General features: G+C 37.2%; 2 protein-coding genes across 2 annotated transcripts; one reads left to right on the top strand and one right to left on the bottom strand.

Moving 5' to 3' along the window:
* The first annotated feature begins 1,494 nt into the window (after positions 1 to 1,494).
* Positions 1,495 to 2,408, top strand: LOC127450967 (GTPase IMAP family member 8-like). The gene has a single exon (XM_051715458.1). The coding sequence runs from the start codon at positions 1,495 to 1,497 to the stop codon at positions 2,353 to 2,355; it is 861 nt and encodes a 286-aa protein (XP_051571418.1). The 3' UTR covers positions 2,356 to 2,408.
* Positions 2,409 to 7,137: 4,729 nt separating this feature from the next.
* On the bottom strand, positions 7,138 to 12,847 carry LOC127449776 (uncharacterized). The gene is made up of 5 exons (XM_051713318.1): positions 12,536 to 12,847; positions 9,709 to 10,296; positions 9,412 to 9,447; positions 9,187 to 9,282; positions 7,138 to 9,099 (listed from the first exon to the last, which is right to left on the bottom strand). Exons 1-5 carry the CDS (start codon positions 12,544 to 12,546, stop codon positions 8,166 to 8,168), a joined length of 1,665 nt encoding a protein of 554 aa, XP_051569278.1. The 5' UTR covers positions 12,547 to 12,847; the 3' UTR covers positions 7,138 to 8,165.
* Positions 12,848 to 21,215: the final 8,368 nt, after the last annotated feature.

Raw genomic sequence — 21,215 nt, 5'->3', positions numbered from 1 at the left:
ATGTGTTGTTAATATTGTAGTTACATACAGTAAATCAAGCAATGCATTAGCTCAGGCAGGTCACATTAGTCATGCTTCCAATCTGCTGATGCTCAGCTGATTCATGATGTCTATCAATACAGTTTAATGCAATGTGCTCCTCGGAATTCTAGGCACGGCTGCATGAATGGGGGTGCAGTTTGCCCACAGCAGAACTATATTGCCATATTGAGGCTTGATCCTCACATAGGTGCAGTGTTTTCTAGTTATGCTGGTTTCACAAGATTGCTACGATTCCTGCTTCAGTGACTGCCTCTCAATGAAAACAAATTGTGTCCTAGCTACACTGTTTTCCGAACAGCTCCCTGTATTATATAAAAGATGGCTGAACAGAGAAAGGCTCAAGAAAACTGAACATGTGATTTGAGGGAACAGAGATGGACTGGCCATAGGGAGCATCAGGAATGAAAAAAAAAGAAAAGTGGGGCCTGGGTAGCTCAGTGGTAAAAGACGCTGGCTACCACCCCTGGAGTTCGCTAGTTCAAATCCCAGGGCGTGCTGAGTGACTCCAGCCAGGTCTCCTAAGCAACCAAATTGGCCCGGTTGCTAGGGAGGGTAGAGTCACATGGGGTAACCTCCTCGTGGTCACTATAAGGTGGTTCGTTCTCGGTGGGGCGTGTGGTGAGTTGAGCGTGGATGCCGCGGTGGATGGCGTGAAGCCTCCACACGCGCTATGTCTCCGTGGCAACGCGCTCAATAAGACAGTCTGAGACACTGAAGCAACTGGGATTCGTCCTCCGCCACCCAGACTGAGGCGAATCACTACGTGACCACGAGGACTTAAAAGTACGTTGGGAATTGGGCATTCCAAAAGTGGGAGAAAAAGGGGAAAAAATCCAAACAAATAACCTCAGGCCAGCGCATCTAGGCAAAAAGAAGTGTATTTTATTTAAAGACATCTCTCCAACATCTGCAACCTACCATGTCTGTTCTCGTGCCACCACTTTTTAACTCAAGAGATGTGACTTGTCCATGTGAAAGATCCAATGCACTCGTTGAAACTTAAAATTGAATCTTGACAGTGCGAGAGGAAATACATTTTTAGATGCATTAGGTTTCATGATAGTAGTATGTTAAAAAGAGATGCAAATCATGTCGGAGAGATTGAAACAGCGGCAAATACCTTGTATAGATATGTGTATGATGTTATACAGGGGAATTATCTGTGGTGGGCCAATTTTTGGCCCCAGTCCATCACTGTAAAATAATTATGTTGTTTTGATATTACCAGACTTACTTCCATGTAATGACATTTAAAAATAAATGTTATTCTTATGGTTGTCTTCTGCCTCCTTGTGATTTGTCCTTTCCAACCATCAAACAAAACCTACGCCCTTGAAAAGACCCAAGAGAAAACATTTACAGTAATGCACTGAAAATATATTCCATTAGTCACATTGCAGTAGAGTTACAGGGTGTACACTATCAGATTCTTCAGTTTTCTTAAAACAAGTAATGACAGTCTGCCATACCGTTTTACCAACAGAACACAGCCATAATCTTTCTGACTTGCCTCAACTGAGACTGGTCTTAGTTGGGGTGAGAGAAGCTGGGAAAAGTGCAGCTGGTAATGCCATTCTTGGCAAGAAAGCCTTTGACGAGGTTGGGGTGAAGACCAGAGTGAGTGTCTCTTGTCAGGGTCTGGTAAAAGGGCAGCAGGTGCTGGTGGTTGACACCCCAGGCTGGGAATGGTTCAACATCAATGGCACCCCTGCATCAGAAATTGGCGTTAAGAAGGAGATGATAAGGAGTATGAGTCTGTGCCAGCCTGGTGCCCATGCCCTGCTGTTGGTAGTGCCACTGTCATTCTCGTTCTCCAAGCGTGAGCGGTGTGCTGTGGAGGAACATGTAGAGCTGTTTGGTCCAGAAGCTTGGAGTTACACCTTGGTGCTTTTCACCATCTTAGACAGAAAGCAGTTGTATGGTACCAGCCTCAAGCAAGAAGTGGAGGAGAACGAGGAGCTACACAGGCTGGTTGGGAGATGTGGAGGCCGTTTCCATGCACTGTACAGCAAACCCACACGGGGTGAAGACCAGGTGGCTGATCTTCTGGCTAAAATCCAGGAGATGGTGGCAACTAGTGGAGAAGCTGTGCTCTCCAGTGGGAAGGTCCTGGAACACACCAGGAAGAGAGAGAGAGAAGAGGAGAGAAGAGAGGAGGAAGAGAGGAAGAAGAGAGATGAGAAAATACAGAAAATTAGAGAGGCACTGAAAACCAAGGAAAAAGACAAGGAGTTACGAAGGTTGAGAAGGGGAACAAACAGGTACACAGTGGACAGTAAGTATAATATTTTTGCCTTTTATCACCTTCAGTGAGATTGTTGTGAAAAAAGTAAAAACCATTGAGAAATCATTACGAAAATATAAAGATTCTGAGATTCAGAGCATGTTTTTTATTTTTACAGATGTGGAACAGAAAGACTCAACTAAGGTGAACAAGAGCAGTGACCTACCTGTCAGAGGCAGAATTAGCTGCAAACAACAGTGAGCGAAGGGATGAGGCAAACACAGTAAAATAATCAGATCCACCCCTGCAGCTCCCACAACTCGCCACCAGAGGCATTCATTGCTTCTCATCTGTACCTGATCCAATCCTACTTTAACCACAGTGCATTCTAACAATTCAGTCATAAAATGTAACTGAAAATTTCAATGGATTTAGTACAGCTCAATTAATAAATTAAACCAGTATCAACAACAAAGCCATTCTTGAGAAAATCACTAGTAAAATATCTGGGTCCAGTTTTAATTCCCACACTGCAGAAACCATGGAAAACACATTACTATATACATATTTAAAAGTGTTTTCATTCACTGTACATTATTAACTGTCTAGAATGACATTTCATGAAAATGTAAACTTGATCCTATTTCATGTGATTATAATGTATATTACAAGCTTATGGTGGCCTATCTATGAGCAGCCAATTAAACCAGATTTAGTTTAATTGTGTTTTTAATTTAATTGTGTTTAGGCACTTAATTTAAATTATGATTTTTACAATAAAAAGTTTAAGTTGTCAGCTCTGTCAAAATATTTAATTCTGACTTTTCATTGTTCAGAGATTGTTGTAAAAAGGCTGTCATTGTAACAAAATGTATATTACAACATCATGACATTGTTTCAACACTTCTTTAAAAAGTGTAAAGACTATATAACTTATGCATCTTTCTGCTCTGTTTCTGCCGGTTTGGGGTTTTTAAAAATTAACACATCACACTGACTTTAAGTAACTCTACACTCTGCTTTGTTTTTCAACTTAAATACTGAGATGTTCAGGGTAAAATATAAATGGTATTCTGTGTAGTGCCCAACCGATATATCGCTCGGCCGATATTAGCCTTTCACCGATATATTGGTATCGGCGTATATTTTACCAATATGCACCGATATTAAAAACTTTTTTTCAGAACATATAATGCAGAAAACAATGCTTTAGGATTGGTGTCATTACGTAGTTTGTCCAGCAGAGTGCGCTCCGACTCCACTGTTTACAGAGCTGACTCTGCAGACAAGGCGGAGTTCAGTGGTGTCTTCTAGTTAAATTGCTAACTAGTTTGTGAAATACATACTGGAAAGTTAATAAAAAATGACCCCATAATTTTATATAACTAATATAATGTCAACGCTTTCCCTGACAACCATGTCACTCATGTTTATCACATCTGTTTGCTGTTGGCCAGCTATAGTTTGTCAGTGCATTAAGTAATGTAGCTGATTGAAAGGCAAACATCAGAGCATCTTTTTGCAGTTCAGCAGACAACGGTGCGGTAGTGGATTGTGTCTGCTGAGTGTTGATTTCACGCTTCACTGTTACCTAGTTGGTGAGACACAATGCTGGAAAGTAAATAAAGTCCATCTTTTATTCTCCGTGGCAACGAGCTTAAAGCTAACTAGCTAATCACGTAGCTACTTTCATTGCTTGTCAGCTGAGTGGAAGCTAATGAGTAAACATGTATTCACCAAACTGTTTTGTTCAGGATTCACAGTTTGGTACCCTCTTCAACCGAACAATTCCAGTCATTGCATTTATAAAATGTAACATTTAAAAGTCTGGTTTTTCAGACATTAAAATAGGATACATAATAAAAGTAGATTTAATAAATAGTATATTTGCCCTGTGTAAATAATAATATATAGGAACTGTATCTAAAATAAATAAGGGGTGATAAATACTAATACAACAGGCTGGAAAAATAGATATTTATTCATTTTAATATCCTCTCTCTCTCTCTCTCTCTCTCTCTCTATATATATATTGAATGTGTTGAAACTTGACACCCTAGGGGGCGATGCACCCTAAAAACGGCATGTTAGATCGGTTTCATGCTGAAGAGCCGCTTAAAAGTACGTTTTTTTTCTCTCTCTCTCGTAAATGTAAATGAGTGTAAATGCCAACACCATCATATATGTCGAAAGGACTGATGTCTGTCAACCAAAACATGAGCTCATTGATGTCATTAATTGAGTCTGCTTTTTTATTCCATCAGTTACTCCTGGTCGGAGTCTTCCGTATATACAGGTGCATCTCAATAAATTAGAATGTCGTGGAAAAGTTCATTTATTTCAGTAATTCAACTCAAATTGTGAAACTCATGTATTAAATAAATTCAGTGCACACAGACTGAAGTAGTTTAAGTCTTTGGTTCTTTTAATTGTGATGATTTTGGCTCACATTTAACAAAAACCCACCAATTCACTATCTCAAAAAATTAGAATACATCATAAGACCAATAAAAAAAACATTTTTAGTGAATTGTTGGCCTTCTGGAAAGTATGTTCATTTACTGTATATGTACTCAATACTTGGTAGGGGCTCCTTTTGCTTTAATTACTGCCTCAATTCGGCGTGGCATGGAGGTGATCAGTTTGTGGCACTGCTGAGGTGGTATGGAAGCCCAGGTTTCTTTGACAGTGGCCTTCAGCTCATCTGCATTTTTTGGTCTCTTGTTTCTCATTTTCCTCTTGACAATACCCCATAGATTCTCTATGGGGTTCAGGTCTGGTGAGTTTGCTGGCCAGTCAATCACACCAACACCATGGTCATTTAACCAACTTTTGGTGCTTTTGGCAGTGTGGGCAGGTGCCAAATCCTGCTGGAAAATGAAATCAGCATCTTTAAAAAGCTGGTCAGCAGAAGGAAGCATGAAGTGCTCCACAATTTCTTGGTAAACGGGTGCAGTGACTTTGGTTTTCAAAAAACACAATGGACCAACACCAGCAGATGACATTGCACCCCAAATCATCACAGACTGTGGAAACTTAACACTGGACTTCAAGCAACTTGGGCTATGAGCTTCTCCACCCTTCCTCCAGACTCTAGGACCTTGGTTTCCAAATGAAATACAAAACTTGCTCTCATCTGAAAAGAGGACTTTGGAACACTGGGCAACAGTCCAGTTCTTCTTCTCCTTAACCCAGGTAAGACGCCTCTGACATTGTCCGTGGTTCAGGAGTGGCTTAACAAGAGGAATACGACAACTGTAGCCAAATTCCTTGACATGTCTGTGTGTGGTGGCTCTTGATGCTTTGACCCCAGCCTCAGTCCATTCCTTGTGAAGTTCACCCAAATTCTTGAATCGATTTTACTTGACAATCATAAGGCTGCGGTTCTCTCGGTTGGTTGTGCATCTTTTTCTTCCACACTTTTTCCTTCCACTCAGCTTTCTGTTAACATGCTTGGATACAGCACTCTGTGAACAGCCAGCTTCTTTGGCAATGAATGTTTGTGGCTTACCCTCCTTGTGAAGGGTGTCAATGATTGTCTTCTGGACAACTGTCAGATCAACAGTCTTCCCCATGATTGTGTAGCCTAGTGAACCAAACTAAGAGACCATTTTGAAGGCTCAGGAAACCTTTGCAGGTGTTTTGAGTTGATTAGCTGATTGGCATGTCACCATATTCTAATTTTTTGAGATAGTGAATTGGTGGGTTTTTGTTAAATGTGAGCCAAAATCATCACAATTAAATGAACCAAAGACTTAAACTACTTCAGTCTGTGTGCATTGAATTTATTTAATACACGAGTTTCACAATTTGAGTTGAATTACTGAAATAAATGAACTTTTCCACGACATTCTAATTTATTGAGATGCACCTGTATTTTGTTTATAAATAGGGTTATGTCCTACATAAATTTAATGGTGCAATGCTCAGATATTTAGTAGAGCTTAAATTGTGACTTAGTGCCCATTTATGCCACAACTAGGCTAAGTTGTAATGTACGAATAGCTGGTGCAACCGGCCCCTGATGTTTATTTAGCTATTTATTTTATATTTATTTATTTTAATGGTGAGCATTTGACTGATACTAAACAGTAATACTGATGTTTATTTAGCTATTTATTTTATATTTATTTATTTTAATGGTCAGCATTTGACTGATACTAAACATACAGTACTGTTTTTTTATTTTATTTATTCTTTATTTTAATGGCCAGCAATTTAATTATACTAACAGTACTGATGTTTATTAAGCTATTTATTGTATTTTTATTTATTCTTTATTTTCTCAGTGTTCATTTCTAGAATTTGTAATAATATATAATAGTAATAATGTCAAATGTTCTTTGAATAAAATATTTGTTTAAGAAAGCCTTCTGAGTACCTTTGCATAGTCATATCGGTGCAAAATCGGTGAACAATCCACATAGAAAAGGTCTGTTTTCATTCCAGCTCAAAAATTAAATATATATATATATATGTTTAAACACTATAAAAATATAATCTTAAGTAAAATTTGTTTAGTCACCATATCGGTAATCAGTGAATTGTCCCTCTATAAAATCGGTATCGGTCTCAAAAATCCCATATCATTCAGGCTCTAATTCTGAGGTGTTCTGTGACATTTTAGTATATTTGATTATACAGAATCTTATGTTATTAAAGTGCTAACACATTTTTTAAAAATTGCCTTGGGAGGGTATTTGTGGGAACTTTTTTGGCGAGTCTTTGGTGAAAATATAGTCAAGTCAGGTTGTCTTATGATCATGTCATGTTTCGAAGTCTGACCAAATTTGTAGTTCCTTGTTTAGTTTGAATAATTTTCTGTTCCTTAAAAAAAACAAAAAAAAAAAACAAATCAAAACAAATCACTTTTATTGTCACACAACCATATACACAAGTGCAATAGTGTGTGAAATTCTTGGGTGCAGTTCCGAGCAACATAGTAGTCATGACAGTGATGAGACATGTACCAATTTACAATAAACATCAGATTTACACAACACAACTCTCTCACTTTGCTGAGTCTACACATTACAAAAATTGTGCCATTAATCAAATGCACAGGTAGCTGTCTGAACCGGCTGGGCTTTACTGCCTGCCACACCTCCACCAGTGCCTTAAGTCGTCCAGCTACAGGGTCATCAGCCAGGAGTCACCCATCACAGCCCCATTAATCCCAGAACATCTCCTGGTGGTGTGGGGCAGCGGTAAGGGATGTATCCCAGACACACCATGCAGCACTAACGGTATAAAGCTGTATTACGCTCCTAGATCACATCTGATTTTACACAGCTCATGTTGTCTGGAGTTCTTTGTATACCGAATGTCCCTCAAAGCCTTGTTGCCATTCCCATTAAAAATCAAAGATGGCACTAGCGTGAATAAGGTCTATTAAGAGTCAAAAGTGCCATTTTGTTTGTCTTGTCAATGTTTAACTGAAACTCCTGAAGGTCACCATCCTTAAAGCAAATAACACAAAATAAACAGCCAAATTATTTAACTCTGATGAGCTGCAACCAGACTGCTTTTCAAAAATATAAAGATAAGCAACAACTTGACACATACAAACATGATTTCTGCTCCATCTTTTTAGAAGCTATTTGTGATTTGACATTTTAAATCATGTGTACATGTGTATACATGAAGAACAAAGAGTTACAAGCTTAGACCTCCACTAGTGTGTATTGACTTTTCTAAAAATCCTATTAATTACCAGGTGCCATAAATCAAGGGTATTACTGTTAGTGTCTCGAGGACCCTATTTACATGCTATATACAGTATAGATGCAAACATATATTTGGAATGCAAATATTGAATACTCTTAACTCTTTTCGATCTTGAGCAGTATTTTGTAATATTACCATTTTATTAAATCACCTTCATCTCTCAATCAAATATCTAAGGAAGAAAGAGTTGCTCCAAAACTTCCTGGCTCTTCCTAAACCTCCATATTCCTATGCATAAGGAATCATGAATCTTTTGCCAGGCCTCCAACTCAGATTTCCACAGAGCTGCTCTAGAGCGGATGAGCTGAGGAGCCTCACTCTTGCTCCCATTTGCCAGACTTATACTGTCTTTGCAAATAAAAAGGACATCCAGGCCAATAAAGAGGGCATTTAAAGTGATAAATCCAGCTCTAGCAGACTTTGAGAGCGCAAGCGGCAACCCTTTTGTCAGCTGCCCAATGTCAGGCAGGTCTGCAGGGAGCTTGGGTATGTTGCGAGCACTTTGTGCCTCCTGGAGTCCTATCTTGGTTGCAGTAGCAATCACTTCCTCCCTTTTGAGCACTTTAAAAGCTGAAGCTGCATCCACCAAAGCATCAATACCTTTGGCCACTCCTCCAGCACAGGCAATCAACTTCCCAGCTACAAACATATCGACTACATCTGGCCCCTCTAAACGCTCCACACTGCTGGCCTTCTCCAGACAGTCTACAATCTTCTGCACATCATCCATGTATCTCTGGAAAATGCTTTGTGCATTTTTCCCATGGTGATTGTTGACTGCTGCTTCAGTGATGCCTGTGACTAGGCTATTGACACCACTGGTCACCCCCAGACCAACCCCTGTAAGAGTGAGAGCCAAAGACACTCCTGCAGTGACAGGGGCAAGAGCGAGACCAACAATGGACAAGATGCCCCCTGCTACCCCCACTGAACTTCCAGCCACAGTGGAGATACTGGCTCCCATCTTCATCCTGTCCAGTTGAACCGCACTCTCTTCCAGATCTGAGAGGAACTGCTCCATTCTAGAGCGACGCTGACTGAATAAACCAATGAAATGCAGAGTGTCTTTCTGAAAAATGAATGTCAGCCTGGTGTGCTGGTCCATCCTAGATAGGAGGAAAGAAGCCAGAGTTAAGAAAGAAAAGAAAGCTGAGCTTGATTAAAAAGAGAGAGAGAGAGAAAAGAGGTCTTACCTTATTTTCCATAACTGTTTCAAATGATCAAGCATTTTTTGCATGGAGTTGTCACTTAAGTTCAAACTGAACTTCACAACTTCACCCTTCCTCCATCTGTAAAGAGATTCAAATACACACTTCATTTTCACATTTAATGGGGTCATCATAGTTTCTTGATTTCAAACTTGAATAACAAAGGAGAACATGAACATTGAACATGAACAGAACATTTCTAACACTCACTCATGGAAGCCTCCAGACCACAAAACACTCTTGGATCTGTGAGAAAGAATAAATAAATGGCAAGAAATTTACAAAGTCTTCTCAGATCTGATTATGTAAATAAAACATTAGATAATTCAGCAAATCCCACTCAGATTAACATAATTTGACAGTTTTATAATTAAATTGCTCTTCTTTTTTCCATTAGATTTTTATTTCAAAATTACTTGACTCAAATTTAAAATGTACTGATATGCTAAGATAAACAAATAACTATCCTTTTAAAACGGACAGCATGGCAGGAATATCAGAACGAACTTTTTCTCTAGTCGCTCACAAAGCTGTTGTGTGGTGCGTATGTATTTGTCCAGCTGAAAGGCCAGGACATCCACATTACTGATTATAGGAAGGAAGAAGGTTTCTGCATTTCGCTTAAAGTGGATGAGGAGAGGACAGGCCATTCTGGCAGCTGTGATGACCGCTCGCACACTTTCAGGGCTCTCTTCCTTAGGCAGGAAACTCTGTCCAATGAAGACAAATAGTGATGTGACCGTTAGCTTCTCCACAGCATCCAAGAAGTGGTCCAGTTTCTCCAGCCCCTCGAGAGTGTCCTTAAGGACAGCACCCAGCTCTTTCGCCAGCTCCTGATTTTTGGAGTCAGCTGTGACCTGAGTTAAACCACTCCACATGTACTCCCCAAAAGCCTTGGCTTTGTTATCCGAGCGCTGAACATGGTCAAACCCAAGACTGATTTTGTCTGCCTGGTCCTTGATGTCTCTCATCTTCTCCAGCTCTGTCTCTCTCTGAAGGGTCCATTTATACTCTTTGTCACAGAAATCTCTCACTGTCTGAATGTAGCTGAGTGTGTCCACAACATACTCTGACAGTAGCTTCTGTAATTGTGCCCTGTACCACAAAGTTAAATCAGAGGGAGTTAGTAGCAATATGTGATCAATACAGCCCTTCATTTCAGCATCTTTTGGTCACAAATCAAGAAAGCTTCAACTACTGGTAGATTATCTTGTCAGATTTTCAGAACAAATGCCACTATGAGAATCTTCCTACTGCACAAATGCTCAAATGGGTGTACTTCTTTAAAGAGAACATCTAGGTTGCATACTAATTATTGCTATCGAAATATTGCGTTAACGCATGTGATTAATTTACAACGCATACATTTTCTTAATCACGATTCATACATTTACCGATTTCACATTTCATTCAGCTCTGTGTGACTTCTAGACACTCTGGTTGGAATAGGGCGGAGCCTTTTCAATGTGTATGCCCAGGTTCATTACACTGACAAACACACCATAAACACAAACAAGAACAGTGATTCCATGTCAATGATCAAGTGATGAAGAAATGACCTCTTAACTGTATTTTATTGTAAAAAAAAAACAAAAAACAGATGGGACCTGTGAAAGCTGAATTCACTTGACTCACTGGAGTGAAACATCAACGTCTCCCTGGCGCAGAGTTGCGCTTCCGTCTTACTAGACAATGTGGATAAAGTATAATTTACATTCGCAGAGATGAAAGACGCGGAACAAAAGCTTCCAGTAGCAAACGTTTCGGTCAGCCAACTTCAATCTGCACCAATTTTCTACACTTCCAGCCAACTCTAAATGCGCAAAGAAAATAACTCAGTCCATAGCTTATTTCATTTCAAAAGATCTGCGCCCCAACAGCGTCATTGATAATGATGGTTTGATTCAAAGACTGAACAAAGATTTGATTAAGTGGGATTTTTTTCTTCGAGACCTATTAAACTGTCTACCACTGTCAAATAGGAAAAGTAACACAAAACAGCAATCTAGAATCAAATCTATGCATATATCGAATCGTGACCCCAAGAATCTAATCGAATTAAGAGATTCCAAACGATTCCCACCCCTTGAAACTAGGCTATACAGATTTCTCCATTTGTTTCAATTCCGATTCACAAGCTCTCGATTCGATTACGATTCCGATTCAGTTCTGATTCAGTTGGGTTATAATGTCAGTATGAAAGAAATGCTCTCAGCTAATGCTCGAAATTTCACTGTAACTTGGTACATTACGAAAATATTCATTAAAAAACATTGGACATTGTTTTAATAATGAAAGTGCTGTTCGTGTCTCGTTTCGAAGGCTGCGTGCTAGGTAGGACGCGTCCTTTGAAGGCTGCAGTATACCGAGCGTCCTCGTTTAAACTAGACCGCCTTTGTAGGACAAACAGAAACTGAACGTAACATGGTTGCTATGACAGCACGCCACTCATTAACAAGCGCGAGCGCTTTGAGTGAGAAGGGAACAAAGTCCCTCTGGAAGGGAACGTATGAGGTAAATTTTAGGAGAGTTATCAAGATGTAAAGAGAAAAGAAAATAGATTTTACAGGTGTACTTTTAGTCTAATACTTTATTTTAATGATATATTAATATAATTATACATATTATATACTCTGCACCCATCTACTGAGGTACTTGGGAATTAACATGCGTTTGAACATCATATTTACGGGCAAATTGGCGTCATTTTAGACATTTCCGTTGAAGCAAAGAATTGTGGGTTGTGAGAGCCCACGAAGAATACACCTCATGCATCCTCCGAATTCCTGTGAAAGAAGGTCGCATTCGAAGTGTCCTACTCGCTTTTTTTAAAAACTAGAGAGCCTCTGTGACGTATGCGACCGAGAAACGCAATCTCCAGAGGACGCAGCCTTCCAAACGAGACACAGCTGTCACTGGTCAAAAGTTGAACAAAGATGTTTCCGTTTGCAAACCACCACCACCAACAAAGCCGCAACCCAAGTTTCTCAGACCCATAATAATAAGACCTTAAAAAGATTTACATTAGATTTCACATCCAAAACAAAACCTATATTAAATATAAAGTCCTAGTTATTAGCTTGCATGACAATGAACTTGTTTTTCAGCATTCAAATTTACATGATGTCATGTGATGCCAGCTCACCTGTTTATTTCCTTAATCAACATTAAACTGGACTAACCATCTTAATTCGCATTAAAACGTTAACGACTACTTTCCCTGTGACCACATTATTCTGATATGCCTGTTTCTTTTACACTTTTTTTTTTTTTTTTTTTTTTTAACTATAACTATAATTAACCGTATTTAAAGTTGTTTTATAAGTCTACCCACCTGGTGTCCATTGACTTGGTTTAATCAAATCTGAAGATGTGAAGCTCTGATATTGACGTTCCTTGACAAACTGAGCTGAGAAAAGGTAACTCTTTTGTTTGTTCTCCTTACTGTGAGTTTAGCTTTCTCTTCTCAATCTCCAGATTCATTAACCCCGCATGTCACACCAGTGGTCCAAGCAGATATGACAGGAACAGGTTAAATGTACTCGCTACAGTTTATTCGAGAAGCCATACACGTTCACAGATGAGCTGTCGCGAGCCCGCGTGTAAAAGAGCTTTGTTTTGTTCGAGACTCAGTAAAAGCCTCATTGTATCGATGTGACTATGATGACTCAGTCTGACAAATTCCACAGCTCACATATAGTGTTCTCTGTGTCCACATGAGGACGCTGTAAGCCAAACTCTATATGACTGCATTGCAACATTAGCCTCGGTCATACTTTTTGAAATAAGTCGGTTGGATATTTCGTTACAGAAGAGTTTATCATTAGATTAATCGTTGTTAAAGTAATATTTCGGGTTTAACACAAGTTAAGATCAAGCAAAAGCATTTGTGGCAAATGTCGAGTAGCGCAAAATTAATTTCGACTTGTCCCTCCTTTTCTTAAAAAAAAAAAAAAAAAGCAACAATTAAGGCTACAGTGACAATCTGATTTGATGATTTTGGAATATTCCTTTAAGAGTTTTTAAATAGAGCTGTTCAGCCGTGACTTCAATTTGTAGGCAAATCTGGCAGGCTAATCCGCGGTGGGTTCCTCTGGAATTTCCTATGGGTTTTTATAATGGAATTTTTCTAATTTATGAGTAGAATAATGACTGTGGTAAACATTACTTGGAGATACTTGGACGTTTTGTTCTTCAGCATAAATAACACACAGCAATTTCTCAAACATGAATTGTGAAGCTGCTGTGTATTAAAAATGTATGTTGCTATCAAGCTGCTAAATATACTACAAATACCACAAGTATGTGAGTGAATGTGCCTGATGAAACGGAAAACCTTTGTAGTTCTTATCTAGCAATATGTTAACAACAAATATATATATATATATATATATATATATATATATATATATTCTAAAATAAGGTCAAATAAGTAATATAAGGTCAAATAAGGTCAAATAAGTAAAATAAGGTCAAATAAGTAATATATATTATATATATATTACTTATTTGACCTTATTTTACTCATAAATCCAAAACTACCATTATAAAAACCCATAGGAAAATTCTTAGGGAACCCATGGCTCGAAAATGCTAATTCTCTTCTGGGTTTTTGGACTATAACCTGAAGCTTCTGTAACCTAGAAACGTTATATCACTACATCACGTTATTGAAGCAGTGGTCAAATCACAGTGTTCTTAACCATTTGTCATTTAGCAGCACTGTTCTGAGCACAGAGACATTTGACCCTTTGCTAAGCTCCGCCCCCCTTGGTTACTGCTGGCTCTGACAAGCTTTAAAGAACTTCCCATAGGAATGAATGGAAGATTGCCGTGAACGGTTTTTGGCAAAATATTTTCATAAACGGAATGGATAATATATATATATATATATATATATATATATATATATATATATATATATATATATATTATTTTTTTTATTTTTATTTTTTTACGTAGGCTTGTATGAAGAGTGACATTATAATGCATATTTATGTTTTCTGTAAAATAAATTGTTAAATTACACAATTTAATTAAAAACTGTGGAGAATGGGAATCAGAATCAAGGCAAACGATTATTAGTCACTTGAGAAGAGAAAAACTTAATTTAACAGCGATAACACTTCTAATAACATTAGCGTAAGTGAACAGAGCTGTTTATAACGTCTCATAACACACTCATTTTGATGCTGTGAACTGTTTATTAGGGCCCAAGCGCTGTAAGTGCGGAGGCCCTATTGTTCTTCTAAGGATTATTATTATTATTATTATTTCAAGACACTGCTGATGTAAAATTGTCAAGGGATATTTGATATCTTAAATAGTGTTGCCATGGCAACACATTAATTGTTATTATTCCTTTCTTCCTATATTTGGGTGTTTTTGAGGCACTTGGCATGCTTAAAATTTCATGAAATTCAGAGTCATTGGCTATTAGGGCTGGGCAAAATTTCATGCATGGGCGTGTAGGGGGGCTCTGTAGCGCCCCCTTTAAAATAGGCATATTAGACAGCCTCTGTAGCACCCCCATTTTCACCTACAGTCACATTGGTACATATATATTTCTCATCACGCTGGACAACTTTCATAATTATAGTTATTAGCTCCACCCAACAGGAAGTCGGCCATTTCAAATTTTTGGAATATTGCAGTTTCTGAACTTTTAAATATTCCTCAGGGGATTCATGAGACTATCACCACATTTAGACAATATTTTGCCAAGATATTGAAGATGCTAAATTATGAACAGATTTTTGATATATTGAATGGTGTTGCCATGGCGAGGTATTAAATTAATGGTGAAAAATGGGAAACAGGAAGTGTCTCATATCTTCTGTTTGCAATGTGTGATTTAGATGACAATTGAGATTAGGGTTAGGGTTAGAGTATATTTAGTCTTGGGGGCTAATCACATGGATGTGACTATTGTGGGTCATGGTCATAGCGCCACCACCTGGCAGCAGGAAGTGTGGCTCTTACAACAGACTTTAAAATAGTCCTCTTATAAACTCAGCAAAAAAAGAAATGTCCTCTCAATTTCAACTGCTTTTATCTTCAGCAAACTTAACATGTGTAAATATTTGTATGAACATAAAAAGATTCAACAACTAAGACATAAACTGAACAAGTTTCACAGACATGTGGCTAACAAAAATGGAATAATGTGTCCCTGAACAATCCAACCTCCGATCCAACAGGTCCCAGACGTGCTCAATGGGATTGAGATATATACATTCCTTATACATCCCATATATTTTACTATCACTTTTCTATGACTTGAATCAATACATAAATTATTTAACAGTTATTAGCTTTAATTTACCTTGGAGCAAATGTAGGTGCCGTTGTAGATGTTATATGTTCATTTGTGAATGAGAACTGACACAGTTGAATTCATAACATACTCTTCTTCAGATTTATTTTAAAGATTTTTTTTTTTTTTTTTTTTTTAAAGAAAGAAAAACCTGCATGTATCCTCTCTGGGTAACTCATGTCACTATTACAAATTACACGGCAACAACGTGTTTTGAAACCTTTTTTATTCAGTCAGCACTCTGGAAGACATTTTTAACAAAGTCAAACTGAACGCAATTTTAGAGTTTTTAGGAATAATAGATTTGAAAAACCTTTTATAGAATGCCTTACACATTTCTTGCATGGCATTAAAAAAAAAGAAACAAACAACAACAAACATCATCGTGTTTTGCGTTTTTTTTTTTTATTATTTTGATAAAATCCAGCTTAAAAGTACTCAAACACACATTACTTCCATAGGCTGTCATTGGAAAATAACAAACACATGTCAGAGTAATGGCGGCACGATAAGTAGATGATTAATTTGAGTTATCTTTATTGACAGTAAAATTTTCAGAAGTGTCAATATATATGGGTTCAATATGTCATCCCTGAATATTCCTCTATTTGATAAAGTGATTCATAATATCATTGATCCAAAGTCTAAATATCCCTCTGCTTTTGTCCTGATTGGTGGTGATTTTAATGAGGCACCAGATTTCGTGGCTGACAGATATCCTCCTAGAAGAGTTTCAGAAAATGCAAACCCCCTCATAGGAAATTTATGTCAGAGTTTTAATTCGATCGATTCACATAGATATTTAAACTCTGGTTGCTCCATTTACACCTGGTTTAATGTCAGATTTCTCTCAAAAATCATGCATAGACCTGTAGTTGATATCAGACTGCTTTATACCTTAACGGATTTCTGTAGAAAATTCCCCCTCGCATTTAACTGATCATGCACTTATTGATATTGTTCTGTCTGATGTTAGGACAGGGCAAAGAAATAAAACAAAACCAGGTTACTGGAAATTAGACTGCTCTTTTCTGTTATCTGAATTGTTTTGTCAGGAAATAAAAAACATTGTAGACAACTTTATGTCTTTGTCAGATATCTCAGCCATTGTGAAATGGGAGCTTTTTAAAGAGTGCAGAAAATGTATATTACATTTGGAAAAGTAGAGTAGCTGAACAGAATAAGGAGCATTCAATTCTGATAAAAAAGATGAATGAGCTTTTGAAAAATCCTAATCTTAGTGAAGATGACAACGAGTCCCTTTATATTTTATTTTACAAGGTAGGCTGGATGACTTCTGTCAAGAAAAAGCAAAGTGTGCCTTTATCAGATCAATAGCGAAATGGTTGGAGTTTGGAGAGAAAAAATTCTGCTTATTTTTTTGGCCTAGAGAAGAAACATGGAAACAATAAGAAAATGTAATCTCTCTACTTTAATAATAACTTGACTAGTAACCCTAATCTGATATCTTGTCATATTTTAGAATTTTATCAAAAATTATATAACTCCTTATTTGACCCTCAAGCTACAACTTTTTTCTTAAAAACTTAATTCCCAAAATTAGTGATTATAACAGAGAGCTCAGTGAGAAAACTTTTACTGTTAATGAGCTTTATAATGTTGTGAAAAGTAGACCAAACAATAAATCTCCAGGACCCGATGGACCCGATTCTAAAAAGTCTTCTTGGACTCTGTTATGGACACTCAGAGAATGTGCTGAAAATGGGGAATTAGCAGAATCAATGAAGCAGGGTCTCATAACACTTATACCCAAACCAAATAAAGACTCAAAACACTTAGACAATTGGCGCCCCATTACTCTTTTAAACTCAGATTATAAATTATTAGCATCCCTATATTCAAATAAACTTGAACCTTGTTTAGATAATATCATTTCTATCAGGAAGATTCGCAGACTTGAGTGAAATTTAAGATGACATTTATTTGATGAATATAAAACAGAAATGTAATGTCTCTCTTTGGCGTAAGCCCCGTCTGGCGGTCCGCAGAAGTTGTACTCGGAACCATCATATCCTGCCGGAGATAGGAGGCAGAGGCGAGGAGCCTACCCCCGTGCAGGACAGGACTCAACTGGTGGTGGTGGGGTGGTGGAGGTTGCCGTGTTAGCACACTGAAATAGTAATGTGATAGATTGTGAGCAGACTTATAAAGCATTGGCTTACATGTGATTGTATTCTCTCCGTCGACGTTCACGGGAGGGCGCAAATGTAAATGCGTTCAGCGGGAGACGCTGATGTAAACACAGAGAAGGTGTGCCGTGTAGTGCATGGTCATAGAGTGACAACGTTCCACCTTAAAATGGCATGAGGGTGAGTAAATGAATTTTAAATTTTTTGGGTGAACTATTCCTTTAAGCCCCTGATGTATATGGGGGCCCATATGTAAATAAATAAATTTAGAATTGATTATTGCCTGTCACATATGGGCCCCCACAGATGTATTGTACCAACCCCCTGATCTTTTTTCATGATTCACACACGTTTCACTTCACTAATAAAATATGTTTTATGACTTTGTTAGCCCAGTGGTCCGTCTGACTTACCTAATGTTGGGCAAATCAGTTGTTCTTACTGAGCAATAGTTAAATAAGGGAATAGTGGTCTAGCTTGCTGCACCTCAGTTAAATAACCAATTAATATGCTTGTAGCCTTGTAGTGCATTGCTTGGAGTGTCCTTCATGTTGGCTAACATCTTAAACTATATTATAAATAGGGTTGGAAGGGTTACTTTTGAAATGTATTCCACTACAGGTTAAAGAATACATGCTATAAAATGTAATTTATAATGTATTCCATTAGATTACTCAAGGTCAGTAATGCATTCTAAATACTTTGGATTACTTGGCACTGGTAGATTATTTAACTTGTTTTGACTATAAAAACTCTGCCAGTACAGTAAGACAAAATACACATGTTAAAAATACATTCTCTGAAAAACCGTAGAAACTGTTGTTTCTAAAACAAGGTCAATCAAATTGATCTTGTTTTAAGGATTTTTAGATATTTTTACAGGAAAACAATACAAAAATTAGGAATTTTAGGAGTAAAAAAGGAATTATGATCCAGCGTGAATTTTCTTGATAAAAAAATATGATCGTGCCTGGTAACATATGCATGTAAAATGGCTAGAAATGGCATTTTAGCTTAGTGTAAAGCTGACAATTTACACAAGGTTTATTTCTATTTCTTCTGCTCCAAACTTACTTCTCTGTCTGCTAGTATGAATGTAACACATCATAAGAAAGTGTTTCACCGCTGTTCAAATGCACTTTGGATCGCATCATTTATATGTATAAATGTTTTCCATCTGAAAGGACTAAATATTAAATTAAACAAATGACAATAAAATGCAAAGTAATCTCTTCAGTAATCAAAATACTTTTTGAATGTAACTGTATTCTAATTACCAATGATTTAAATTGTAACTGTAGTGGAATACAGTTACTTATATTTTATATTTAAAATATGTAATCCCGTTACATAAATTCCGTTACTCCCCAACCCTGATTATAAATCATATTTAAGATGTGAAGACATGCAGATTATAACTACATTTTTCAGAAACCAGACATACACTTCCAGTCAGGAGGAGATAGAGAGCTCAAGGGTATGAAATGACCCATGACTAACCAATAAATGAGAAGTAGATTGATTTATGCAGACAGTTAATTTTTAAAGGGCCAGACTTCTTATATTTCAGGAAAGTGAATAGTCGTCCATACAATGTAGATACAGTTAGTCATTTACCTTCCTGCCAATAAATACCAGTAATTTCTTTGTTTCCCTATTTTGTGCTTATTTTAGTCAGAACAAGCATCAGTGATGTGGTCAGTATCCAGAAGGTAACTCACTGGTAGCTCTCCAGCACTAATTAGGTAAACTATATAATGCCATTTACCAAAATGTTTGACTAATTTTAAGTTATGCAAGTATTCCTGTTAAAATGATTATTTCAGCCATAGTGAGGAAAAACAGATTAGCACCACACCCTTTCTTTAATTATGTGATTGCTTTAAAATCAAGAGGGTAATAATAACTAATACAGACAATAAAATGTACAGGGAATCTAACTGTGTTTATCCAAAAAGTCCAAAATGTGATAAATATTTAATGTTGAAGGTACTGGTGTAGTATACACAATCATTCATTACATATTTTAACTTATTTCCAAATTCATTTGGGAAAGGGTTTCTCTGGGGGCAAAGCACCTTATCTCTTTCAGCCCTAGCAATGCCCCTGCTTGAGGGCTAAAAGTAACTTGTTCAAGGACATAATGGGGACGAGTTTCTATCAGCAACTCCCCTAAGTCGTATGGTCGCCCCTACCTCAGATTGTACAAAGTGTGTCCTGAAGGGTATCCCTAAATGCTTGAATTACACTTCTCCTTAGTTGCTAGACAGAAGCTGTACTCTGTTCTCTGAGTGATGAGGTGTTTAATGTCTCCCATCATTTCCAAACTCTGCATCTCTCTAAAGAATCCATTTTGGAACTCCTCACTGTCTGAAAGTAGCTACTATATACTCTGATAAAAATGAGAGTATATGTGACAACTACTCTCACTATATGAGTATCAGAGCTGTGGCACATTAGTACATGTGCTCTTGACACAAAAAGAATACATGGGGAGGCAGACTGGAATACAGACAGTGTCATGTTGTAATCTCATTCCATCACTTTGATTGACATTGGATTACATGATTTGGATTTGTCTTGCTGTGTCAGCTTTCATTTAAACATTTGACATACATTCAATTCAGCCTTCCACATCTATACAAATACATGACAAGGATGTTGAAAATCAAAAACATATTAAGTGCATTTCAAATAAATAGTCATGATTTCAATGAGATGAATACAGTTTATTGATTTTATTGACATTTGCAGTAAATTAGCCTCTCTTGAGAAAATAACAACTAAAGCATGACAAAGTATTTCCTGCACAACAAAGTGGGAAACTGTAATGACACCCCACTAAATTCTGAAAATGTGATTATTTGACTTTATCTGATTATAAATTCGGCATTCTACCCACCAGAAGCAAGAAGTTTAACAAACCTTTAAAGTTTAACAAATCTTAAAGTTATCTTTTGGCACTTAAATAATAACAGGGTTATATTTAAGTATTTGCATGTAAACTTTATATTTACATTCAGACTTATGTAGAAAATTCTCTGTCATGTTAACAAAACAAATGCGCACTGCAACATCATGAAATTTGTCTCCAAATTTGTCAAAGCATGGTCTCAAAACTGTGTGTATGTCATCTCACTTTATTTAAGGGAAGTAGATCTTCTTTAATTACAAGCTTCTCTGTCTTTCTGTGTGTGTGTTTCAAAAATATAAACAGACTATTTGAATCAGCAATGCAAGACAATAACATCCAAGACAAAAGCATGATTGTAGAAAACCTTTACCTCAAAGTGATACAGTATGTGTTTTGGCATTCTAAATCAAATGTACAACCATATGAGAGGAATAAAAGATTTATATTAAGTTTAGATATTTTTCAGATTCTTCTGATTTTTAAATTGTAAAAGCACTATGACAATGTGCTATTAAAGAAGGAGTCTAAAGACTATTTTCCCTAATGCATCATACATGCTACATTGATAAAACTGTGTTCCAGGACATCATCAGGTGAACTTGTGTTACATTTCCTTTGGGCACATTTCTATATT

This window comes from Myxocyprinus asiaticus, chromosome 13, assembly GCF_019703515.2.
Source record: "Myxocyprinus asiaticus isolate MX2 ecotype Aquarium Trade chromosome 13, UBuf_Myxa_2, whole genome shotgun sequence".
NCBI classification, from domain to species: domain Eukaryota; kingdom Metazoa; phylum Chordata; class Actinopteri; order Cypriniformes; family Catostomidae; genus Myxocyprinus; species Myxocyprinus asiaticus.
Note: the sequence above shows the minus strand (reverse complement) of the source record. Positions and strands in the feature narration are given on the sequence as shown.